We start from the raw sequence: 12,500 nt of genomic DNA, 5'->3' as shown, positions 1-12,500 counted from the left end.
CAAGTTTAAAGGGACAGTGAGGGATTCACTCTTCACCAGTACAGATCAAGTTTAAAGGGACAGTGAGAGATTTCTGCAATAAAGTTCTGTTACAGTCAGATGAATAAGGGCTTAAAGCAGGGGTGTCAAAGTCAAATGGACGGAGGGCCAAATAAAAAAAATCAGCTACAAGACGAGGGCCGGACTGTTCGAATGTTCATTGAAAAAATTTAAATGACGCATATAGTCTAGTGAACCTAATTGAACCTACTGAAAACCTAACAAATATATTACAATATGATCAGATAAATAAAGCAATATTTTCTTATGGCTCTGTCAGTAATCTTTAATTTTCAACAGACACAAAAGACAAATTTCCTTTATATAAATATCCCCATAACATGAACATTAAATGAAAGAAACCGGTATTCAAGGCACCATCAGTAGACTATATTTTCTATTTTAGCAAAAGTGGGCTAAATTTACTTCAAAGAAAAACAATAATAGCAATTTTCTATCATCCACTCAACTGAAATATTTTTTTAAATATAATTGGATTGAAATACAAAAAATAAAGTGCAAAAATCTATTAATCAAAAACAACACTTTGTTTAAGGAGAAGTAACATGCAGTGAAAACAAATATTAAATTTTAACTTTTAAACTTGAACTGAGTAAAAACTCTAAATATGTGATTGCACAGTAATGTTCACTTGTTTGAGGTTGAGGTGATACTTGGTGGTGTCCCATCTTTTCCACAAGTTCATCAATGTTCGGGGTAAGGCTCTGAGCTGAAGAAATCCTCAGAATTGAGTGGAGGTGTTCAGCAGTAAGTCGACTTCTGTGTGATGTTTTGTTCAGGTTCATCAAAGAAAACAGTTGTTCACACAGGTATGTGCTGCCAAACATAGACAACGTTTGAGCAGCCTGGATGCGCAGCTGGGGCATTGTGCCGGGGAGGAAACGGGGCGAACTCCGCAGCACCCACTGCCGCATATTTTGCCCTCAGTGCATCATTGCATTGGAGGTCAATCAACTCCATTTGGAGGTTTGGTGGTGAGCTTTCACGTCAACAGCAAATGGGTTACCGAGCAGTTCCAACCTGCTTTTTGTGCTTCAAAGTCAGCAAATCGGCGTCGAAAGTCAGCGGCAAGCATACCTATTTTATCAGCCAACTGTGTGCTCGGGAACGCACTGGTAGAGAGCTTCTCTTTCATGGTCTGGCAGCTGGGAAAGTGGCTCAAATTTTCTTTCCGCATCTGCGTCTCCCACAGAGTCAGTTTGGTTTTAAATGCCTTCACTGTACTGTACATATCAGAGATGACACGATCCCGACCCTGCAGCTGCAGGTTTATTGCATTCAGATGACTCGTAATGTCACACAGAAAAGCCATTTCACACAGAAACATTTCGTCTCGGAGTTGTGTTGTGTCTTTCCCTTTGCTGTCCAAGAACAGACAAATCTCCTCACGAAGCTCGAAACATCTTTGAAGCACCTTTCCCTGGCTTAGCCATCGCACCTCTGTGTGATAAGGCAAATCACCATGCTCCGTTTCTAACTCCGTCAAATGCCTTGAACTGGCGGTGATTCAAACCTTTGGCTCTGATAAAGTTAACTGTGCGCGTGATGATGCTCATTACATGCTCCATTTTCAAGGCTTTACCGCACAACGCTTCCTGGTGTATGATACAATGATAAGCTGTCAGCTCACCTGTCGCGTTTTCCTCTTGCATCTTTTCCATTATCTTCGCCACCAGTCCGCTCCTGTGTCCACACATCGCAGGTGCTCCGTCGGTTGTCAAACCCGACGAGTTTTCCCAAAACAGCTCCATCTCATTTACACATCTTGACACCTCTTCATACAAATCATGCCCCGTGGTTGTGCCATGCATAGGACGTAAAGCCAAAAACTCCTCTGTCACGCTTAGGTTGGAGTCCACTCCGCGGATGAAAATTGACAACTGGGCAATGTCAGAAATGTCGATGCTCTCATCCACAGCCAAGGAATATGCAATAAAATCTTTTCCCTTTTTCACAAGCTGCTCTTTTAGATTGATGGACAACTGGTCTACTCTCTCGGCAATGGTGTTTTCTGCTCAGACTCACATTTAAAAAGAGTTGCCTTTTTCTGGGCAAACTTCGTCACAAACTTTAATCATGCAGTTTTTGATGAAATCCCCCTCCGTAAATGGCGGGCTGATTTAGCGATCTCTTCTGCCAAAATAAAACTGGCCTTGACAGCAGCCTGGCCTTGTGATTTGGCTTTTTTGAACAGAGCCTGTCGAGATTTGAGGCCTCGTTTTAATTCCTCTGCCTTTTGTAGCCTTTGTTCCATGTCCATATTCTTGTTTTTGTCCGCGTGTTTCGTTTCATAATGTCGTCTCAGATTATACTCTTTCAGTACCGCCACACTTTCTCCACACAGAAGACACACAGGTTTTCCAGCTACCTTCGTGAACATATACTCCGACTCCCACCTTGTTTGAAACCCCGGTTCTCAGTATCCACCTTCCGTTTTGCCATTTTTGATGGGTATCTGAAAGTTAATTTTACTGTGATGCTGACGACTGCTGTGCCAATAAATATTGAAATGAAGCAGCCTACTGCTCGGTGCGTCACCTTTGCATTGTGGGAAATGTAGTATTGGTGCGTGTAAAAGATCTGCGGGCTGCCGGCTTGCTGCGGGCCGGTTCTAATAATAAATCAAGATCATCCCAGGGGCCGTAAAAAACCTTCTTTGGGCCGGATGTGGCCCCGCGGCCTTGACTCTGACATATGTGGCTTAAAAGGATACTTGGGTTTTGCAATGATGTCCTTTATCTACTGCAGGCATGCTAGCAGATACCCATAGACTTCCAGTCATTGTGCTAACGCTAGTTAGCATTGGCTCATGAAACTTCCTCTAACTTCCTTCATACTGGACACAGAAACATAAAAATAGTATCAACAAGTTCAACTGACTATGGAGATGTACAGTGCCTTGCAAAAGTATTCATCCCCCTTGGCGTTTTCCTATTTTGTTGCATTACAACATGTAATTTATGTAATGTAATGGACGTACACAAAATAGTCTAAATGGGTTTAATAAAATTTAAAAAATAACTTGTTTCAAGATTTTCCAAAAATTTAAAACAGGATTCTGGTGCGTGCATATATATTCACCCCGTTGCAATTTATCCCTAAATAAGATCTGATGCAACCAATTACCTTCAGAAGTCACATAATTTGTCAAATAAAGTCCAACAAAGCCCTTTGAAATGAATTTAATTCAGAGAGAGAGAGAGAGAGAGAGAGAAAGAGAGAGAAAGAGAGAGAGAGAGAGAGAGAGAGAGAGAGAGAGAGACAGAGACAGAGAGAGAGCTAGAAAGAGAGAGAGAGAGAGATAGAAAGAGAGAGAAAGAGAGAGAAAGAGAGAGAGAGAGAGAGAGAGAGAGAGAGAGAGAGAAAGAGAGAGAGAGATAAATTGTATCATTATAATGCCTTAAAGTTAGTCAGAAAACATGTTACATTGTAACAGAAAGTCAACCAAGTTGTTACTATCATAAATATATTTTTTAACAAGAGAAATAGTTATGTTTCTCCCATGTCAGATGCTGCAGATCATTTAAAGACTTCATACTGGCAGCGTACAAGATAACACTATTATGACATCACACAACAGAACACTATTATGACATCACACAACAGAACACTATTATGACATCACACAACAGAACACTACAACTGGAACGACACTCTCAGAAACGGTTGCACACAAAGAAATGGTCAAAGCACATTATAAAATACTCTGTTTCTTAATGAACATGTTTGTTATTTGCGTGCCAGTTCAGTTACTGTCAGTCCCTCCCTTTTTCCACCAGTAACTCTGTGCAGTACTGTGAACTCTGGCTTCAAGTTATTACAAACATTTTGAGAATAACAATGAGCGAAGAGCGCTGCAATGTTTGTTCTTAGAAAAGCCGCAGTCATTTGCATCATACGAAGTTCTGGTGACAGAACAGGGAAGTGAGAGTTAATTAAAAAGAGACGTCTCTCTTTACTTGAATCTTTCTGATCTGAACTGAAACAGGATACTTGGTTCAGTGCGTGTGTCAGCTAAATATCTATCTTCTACTGAACCCTAATTAATTATATAGATAGAGAGACATGGGTCAGTCAGTATGATTGTATAACAGATGGGTCAGTCAGTATGATTGTATAGACAGATGGGTCAGTCAGTATGATTGTATAGACAGATGGGTCAGCCAGTATGATTGTAGAGACAGATGGGTCAGTCAGTATGATTGTATAGACAGATGGGTCAGTCAGTATGGTTGTATAGACAGATGGGTCAGTCAGTATGATTGTATAACAGATGGGTCAGTCAGTATGATTGTACAGCCAGATGGGTCAGTCAGTATGATTGTAGAGACAGATGGGTCAGTCAGTATGATTGTATAACAGATGGGTCAGTCAGTATGATTGTACAGCCAGATGGGTCAGTCAGTATGATTGTAGAGACAGATGGGTCAGTCAGTATGATTGTACAGCCAGATGGGTCAGTCAGTATGATTGTAGAGACAGATGGGTCAGTCAGTATGATTGTAGAGACAGATGGGTCAGTCAGTATGATTGTATAACAGATGGGTCAGTCAGTATGATTGTAGAGCCAGATGGGTCAGTCAGTATGATTGTATAACAGATGGGTCAGTCAGTATGATTGTAGAGCCAGATGGGTCAGTCAGTATGATTGTATAGACAGATGGGTCAGTCAGTATGATTGTAGAGCCAGATGGGTCAGTCAGTATGATTGTATACCAGATGGGTCAGTCAGTATGATTGTAGAGACAGATGGGTCAGTCAGTATGATTGTAGAGACAGATGGGTCAGTCAGTATGATTGTATAACAGATGGGTCAGTCAGTATGATTGTATAGACAGATGGGTCAGTCAGTATGATTGTAGAGCCAGATGGGTCAGTCAGTATGATTGTATACCAGATGGGTCAGTCAGTATGATTGTATACCAGATGGGTCAGTCAGTATGATTGTAGAGACAGATGGGTCAGTCAGTATGATTGTAGAGACAGATGGGTCAGTCAGTATGATTGTATAACAGATGGGTCAGTCAGTATGATTGTATAACAGATGGGTCAGTCAGTATGATTACATATCAGGCCTACAGGAAGTCTTCTGTCATTTTGAATACAGAACATAATGGAATCATTTTTCTAGAATTTCTTGAAATTATATTTTACAGTGAAAGGCTGTTTCTGCTCAGTGTGAAGCGAGAGTGAGTGTGAGTGTGGGTAGAGATAGAGTAGAGAGATAGAGTCTACAGTAGTCTAGTGAAGTTGGTATCAGTGTGGGGAGAGATACAGAGTCTACAGTAGTCTAGTGAAGTTGGTGTGAGTGTGGGGAGAGATACAGAGTCTACTGTAGTCTAGTGAAGTTGGTGTGAGTGTGGGGAGAGATACAGAGTCTACAGTAGTCTAGTGAAGTTGGTGTGAGTGTGGGGAGAGATACAGAGTCTACAGTAGTCTAGTGAGTTTGGTGTGAGTGTGGGGAGAGATACAGAGTCTACAGGAGTCTAGTGAAGTTGGTGTGAGTGTGGGGAGAGATACAGAGTCTACAGTAGTCTAGTGAAGTTGGTGTGAGTGTGGGGAGAGATACAGAGTCTACAGGAGTCTAGTGAAGTTGGTGTGAGTGTGGGGAGAGTATAGTAGTCTAGTGAAGTTGGTGTGAGTGTGGGGAGAGTACGGTAGTCTAGTGAAGTTGGTGTGAGTGTGGGGAGAGATACAGAGTCTACAGTAGTCTAGTGAAGTTGGTGTGAGTGTGGGGAGAGATACAGTAGTCTTGTCCGGTCCATAACTGCCCATAGTATAACAAAATATTTCCTGTCCTTGTATTTGTGAAAAGGCAGGGATGGGTTTGGATAAATGTAACCACTCTCACATTCATAGACAGAGCTACCGATGGAAGGACTGACCATCCATGATGTCAACATGATAGTTTTAACCATGTTCTCAGGATATACAGTGGGTGTTTACATTTCCTATGTTTTAAATTATAGTAAAATAAGCTTATATATTGGGTTCTGATGGGGGTATGACAGTTCAACTAAACTCAAGAAGCATTTAGAAGTTATATTCTTCAAGAATCAATGCGTGTATATCATTAATTTATTAGTCCAATAATGGATATAGCAACTGTAGAATGTTTTTGTTATGACTCGACCAGGGATCAAACCACCAACCTTCCAAACTGAGGGAAGACACAAACCACACCCCACTACATCTGAGATGAATTGATATAAAAAGACTCTATGATTTAATTTCACTATGATGTAAAGGTTAACAGTATGCTACAGGTTTTAAATCAAAATACACACATCCTAAAATCTGCAATTAAAAGTTGAAAGACACATAGTTGATTTCAATAATTACTTGGTTGATAACTAGTTGGTTATGATGTAGAGAACATAATTTAATCTTAATTGTTCTTGTATTTGATGTAATGTATCATATAGTATATAGTCCACTTTAATATCCTTCCTTTGATATGCAATTCTCCAGTAAATGTATTCTGAGTATTTCAGAAAATAGCAGCGCTGCTGAACATCCTGGAGGAAACAGAGTTACAGAGAATTGAGGAAGAGGAACCTGAAGGGCAGCATGTTGGTTCTTAGAAAGATATTCAGAGTGAATGAAGGAATAGAGGGGAGATTCCCCCGTCAAGTGTCAATGGGTCTGATGGACCAGCTCTCTGTATAAAAGACAGGTCAGATCAGACCTCAGACATAGAACCAGAGCATCAGCTAGACTTCTGACACAGAACCAGACCAGAGCATCAGAGACCAGAGCATAAGAAACCAGAACATCAGAGACCAGAACATCAGAGACCACAACATCAGAGACCAGAGCATCAGAGACCAGAGCAACAGAGACCAGAGCATCAGAGACCAGAACATCAGAGAACATCTCAGACAATACAATCTTCAGCATCTCAACCATCTCTGAACCATGAAGACCCTGACTGCTCTACTCCTCCTGGGACTGCTCTGCTCCCTGCATACGACGTCTGCACAGGGTACGTGTGTGTGCGTGTGTGTGTGTGTGTTTGTGTGTGTGTGTGTGTGTGTGTGTGTGTGTGTGTGTGTGTGTGTGTGTGTGTGTGTGTGTGTGTGTGTGTGTGTGTGTGTGTGTGTGTGTGTGTGTGTGTGTGCGTGCGTGCGTGTGTGTGTGTGGAGAAGCAATGCTGTGTAATACACTGTTGGAGACACACCTGGTGATCTTTATGTTAACTGTGGTTCGTTTGCAGGTGTCATCGCGTTGGAAACGTCAACTGACTGCTGTGTGAAATTCAGCGCGAGGATCCCTCTTCAACAAGTGGTTTCTCTCAGAACAACATCCAGTAGCTGCCCTCGCAAAGCACTGATGTAAGTAAGCATAGTCTACTGTAAACTGTAAACATCTGGGCTAGCCTGGTCCCAGATCTGTTTGTGACTTCACGTCAACTCCTTGTCATGCCAAACACGACCAGGAGTGACAAGGAGTTGGTATGATAGCACAAACACACCTGGAACCAGGCTACATCCAGGCTACACTGTACAAGACAAGACGGAGCCGTTCATATTACAGACTGGATGTTCTGAGAGACAATGTGTTGTGTATCTGTTGCAGTTTCACCACAAAGAAAGGGAAGACATTTTGTGTTGACCCTTCTGAAGCCTGGGTCCAGAGTCATGTGACCAAGATTGAGAGCAGATCGACTACTGCCAAGACGACGATGATGTCATCAACTACCATCACCCCCTAACACCCTAACCCTTGTTGGTGCACTTTAAAGGGAATAGGTTGCCATTAGTGACACAAACCTTGTCATGCATGTCTATACCCTATCTGAGATTGGTATGGATTAGGTTCAGTATAATGTACTAGGTTTAGGATATACCAATTGTTTATTTTTCAATAACTGTAAACATATTTGACATGTAACTATTCAGTAACCTATTTAATATTTTATATTTTGTAAAGCCGTTGAAAATTTCAAACATCCTGTGAAAGAGTGGTTCATATTATTAAATTAACGTATTGATGGATATATATGGGTTGTAACTAGGTCTTTTCTACTGATATAGATATTAATGGGTTGTAACTAGGTCTATTCTACTGATATAGATATTAATGGGTTGTATAACTAGGTCTTTTCTACTAATATAGATATTAATGGGTTGTAACTAGGTCTATTCTACTGATATAGATATTAATGGGTTGTAACTAGGTCTATTCTACTGATATAGATATTAATGGGTTGTAACTAGGTCTATTCTACTGATATATATATTAATGGGTTGTAACTAGGTCTATTCTACTGATATAGATATTAATGGGTTGTAACTAGGTCTATTCTACTATACTGATATAGATATTAATGGGTTGTAACTAGGTCTTTTCTATTGATATAGATATTAATGGGTTGTAACTAGGTCTATTCTACTGATATAGATATTAATGGGTTGTAACTAGGTCTATTCTACTGATATAGATATTAATGGGTTGTAACTAGGTCTATTCTACTGATATAGATATTAATGGGTTGTAACTAGGTCTATTCTACTGATATATATATTAATGGGTTGTAACTAGGTCTATTCTACTGATATAGATATTAATGGGTTGTAAACTAGGTCTATTCTACTATACTGATATAGATATTAATGGGTTGTTACTAGGTCTATTCTACTATACTGATGTGTATATTAATGGGTTGTAACTAGGTCTATTCTACTGATATAGATATTAATGGGTTGTAACTAGGTCTATTCTACTATACTGATGTGTATATTAATGGGTTGTAACTAGGTCTATTCTACTATACTGATATAGATATTAATGGGTTGTAACTAGGTCTATTCTACTATACTGATGTGTATATTAATGGGTTGTAACTAGGTCTATTCTACTATACTGATATAGATATTAATGGGTTGTAACTAGGTCTATTCTACTATACTGATATAGATATTAATGGGTTGTAACTAGGTCTATTCTACTCTACTGATATAGATATTAATGGGTTGTAACTAGGTCTATTCTACTCTACTGATATAGATATTAATGGGTTGTAACTAGGTCTATTCTACTATATATAGATATTGATGGGTTGTAACTAGGTCTATTCTACTGATATAGATATTAATGGGTTGTAACTAGGTCTATTCTACTGATATAGATATTGATGGGTTGTAACTAGGTCTATTCTACTGATATAGATATTAATGGGTTGTAACTAGGTCTATTCTACTGATATAGATATTGATGGGTTGTAACTAGGTCTATTCTACTGATATAGATATTAATGGGTTGTAACTAGGTCTATTCTACTGATATAGATATTAATGGGTTGTAACTAGGTCTATTCTACTGATATAGATATTAATGGGTTGTAACTAGGTCTATTCTACTGATATAGATATTGATGGGTTGTAACTAGGTCTATTCTACTGATATAGATATTAATGGGTTGTAACTAGGTCTATTCTACTGACATAGATATTAATGGGTTGTAACTAGGTCTATTCTACTGATATAGATATTAATGGGTTGTAACTAGGTCTATTCTACTATACTGATATAGATATTGATGGGTTGTAACTAGGTCTATTCTACTGATATAGATTTTAATGGGTTGTAACTAGGTCTATTCTACTGATATAGATATTGATGGGTTGTAACTAGGTCTATTCTACTGATATAGATATTAATGGGTTGTAACTAGGTCTATTCTACTGATATATATATTAATGGGTTGTAACTAGGTCTATTCTACTGATATAGATATTAATGGGTTGTAACTAGGTCTATTCTACTATACTGATATAGATATTAATGGGTTGTAACTAGGTATTTTCTACTGATATAGATATTAATGGGTTGTAACTAGGTCTATTCTACTGATATAGATATTAATGGGTTGTAACTAGGTCTATTCTACTGATATAGATATTAATGGGTTGTAACTAGGTCTATTCTACTGATATAGATATTAATGGGTTGTAACTAGGTCTATTCTACTGATATATATATTAATGGGTTGTAACTAGGTCTATTCTACTGATATAGATATTAATGGGTTGTAACTAGGTCTATTCTACTATACTGATATAGATATTAATGGGTTGTTACTAGGTCTATTCTACTATACTGATGTGTATATTAATGGGTTGTAACTAGGTCTATTCTACTGATATAGATATTAATGGGTTGTAACTAGGTCTATTCTACTATACTGATGTGTTATTAATGGGTTGTAACTAGGTCTATTCTACTATACTGATATAGATATTAATGGGTTGTAACTAGGTCTATTCTACTGATACATATATTAATGGGTTGTAACTAGGTCTATTCTACTATACTGATATAGATATTAATGGGTTGTAACTAGGTCTATTCTACTATACTGATATAGATATTAATGGGTTGTAACTAGGTCTATTCTACTCTACTGATATAGATATTAATGGGTTGTAACTAGGTCTATTCTACTCTACTGATATAGATATTAATGGGTTGTAACTAGGTCTATTCTACTATACTGATATAGATATTGATGGGTTGTAACTAGGTCTATTCTACTGATATAGATATTAATGGGTTGTAACTAGGTCTATTCTACTGATATAGATATTGATGGGTTGTAACTAGGTCTATTCTACTGATATAGATATTAATGGGTTGTAACTAGGTCTATTCTACTGATATAGATATTGATGGGTTGTAACTAGGTCTATTCTACTGATATAGATATTAATGGGTTGTAACTAGGTCTATTCTACTGATATAGATATTGATGGGTTGTAACTAGGTCTATTCTACTGATATAGATATTAATGGGTTGTAACTAGGTCTATTCTACTGATATAGATATTAATGGGTTGTAACTAGGTCTATTCTACTGATATAGATATTAATGGGTTGTAACTAGGTCTATTCTACTGATATAGATATTAATGGGTTGTAACTAGGTCTATTCTACTGATATAGATATTAATGGGTTGTAACTAGGTCTATTCTACTGATATAGATATTAATGGGTTGTAACTAGGTCTATTCTACTATACTGATATAGATATTAATGGGTTGTAACTAGGTCTATTCTACTATACTGATATAGATATTAATGGGTTGTAACTAGGTCTATTCTACTGATATAGATATTAATGGGTTGTAACTAGGTCTATTCTACTATACTGATGTGTATATTAATGGGTTGTAACTAGGTCTATTCTACTATACTGATATAGATATTAATGGGTTGTAACTAGGTCTATTCTACTATACTGATGTGTATATTAATGGGTTGTAACTAGGTCTATTCTACTATACTGATATAGATATTAATGGGTTGTAACTAGGTCTATTCTACTATACTGATATAGATATTAATGGGTTGTAACTAGGTCTATTCTACTCTACTGATATAGATATTAATGGGTTGTAACTAGGTCTATTCTACTCTACTGATATAGATATTAATGGGTTGTAACTAGGTCTATTCTACTATACTGATATAGATATTGATGGGTTGTAACTAGGTCTATTCTACTGATATAGATATTAATGGGTTGTAACTAGGTCTATTCTACTGATATAGATATTGATGGGTTGTAACTAGGTCTATTCTACTGATATAGATATTAATGGGTTGTAACTAGGTCTATTCTACTATACTGATATAGATATTGATGGGTTGTAACTAGGTCTATTCTACTGATATAGATATTAATGGGTTGTAACTAGGTCTATTCTACTGATATAGATATTGATGGGTTGTAACTAGGTCTATTCTACTGATATAGATATTAATGGGTTGTAACTAGGTCTATTCTACTGATATAGATATTAATGGGTTGTAACTAGGTCTATTCTACTGATATAGATATTAATGGGTTGTAACTAGGTCTATTCTACTGATATAGATATTGATGGGTTGTAACTAGGTCTATTCTACTGATATAGATATTAATGGGTTGTAACTAGGTCTATTCTACTGATATAGATATTAATGGGTTGTAACTAGGTCTATTCTACTGATATAGATATTAATGGGTTGTAACTAGGTCTATTCTACTATACTGATATAGATATTGATGGGTTGTAACTAGGTCTATTCTACTGATATAGATATTAATGGGTTGTAACTAGGTCTATTCTACTATACTGATATAGATATTGATGGGTTGTAACTAGGTCTATTCTACTGATATAGATATTAATGGGTTGTAACTAGGTCTATTCTACTATACTGATATAGATATTAATGGGTTGTAACTAGGTCTATTCTACTGATATAGATATTAATGGGTTGTAACTAGGTCTATTCTACTGATATAGATATTGATGGGTTGTAACTAGGTCTATTCTACTGATATAGATATTAATGGGTTGTAACTAGGTCTATTCTACTGATATAGATATTAATGGGTTGTAACTAGGTCTATTCTACTGATATAGATATTAATGGGTTGTAACTAGGTCTA

At 37.4% G+C, this 12,500-nt stretch overlaps 1 protein-coding gene and 1 long non-coding RNA gene across 8 annotated transcripts in view; both read left to right on the top strand.

The window, feature by feature from the left end:
- LOC135567147 (uncharacterized) overlaps positions 1-12,500 on the top strand; it is a 24,845-nt gene that overhangs the window by 4,538 nt on the left and 7,807 nt on the right. For 3 of the 7 annotated variants that reach the window (XR_010462272.1, XR_010462271.1, XR_010462274.1), the window contains 3 exons: positions 9,172-9,491; positions 9,572-10,231; positions 10,406-12,500. The exon at positions 10,406-12,500 is cut by the window's right edge and continues 125 nt beyond it. This is a non-coding gene — a long non-coding RNA (uncharacterized LOC135567147). The other 4 variants (XR_010462275.1, XR_010462273.1, XR_010462277.1 and 1 more) reach the window with 4 other exon arrangements.
- On the top strand, positions 6,648-8,061 carry LOC135567146 (C-C motif chemokine 13-like). The gene is made up of 3 exons (XM_065014597.1): positions 6,648-7,045; positions 7,277-7,394; positions 7,639-8,061. The coding sequence occupies exons 1-3, from the start codon at positions 6,979-6,981 to the stop codon at positions 7,772-7,774; spliced, it is 321 nt and encodes a 106-aa protein (XP_064870669.1). The 5' UTR covers positions 6,648-6,978; the 3' UTR covers positions 7,775-8,061.

This window comes from Oncorhynchus nerka, unplaced genomic scaffold (assembly GCF_034236695.1).
Source record: "Oncorhynchus nerka isolate Pitt River unplaced genomic scaffold, Oner_Uvic_2.0 unplaced_scaffold_2503, whole genome shotgun sequence".
Classification (NCBI taxonomy): Eukaryota; Metazoa; Chordata; class Actinopteri; order Salmoniformes; family Salmonidae; genus Oncorhynchus; species Oncorhynchus nerka.
This window is presented reverse-complemented; position numbering and strand designations above follow the sequence as displayed.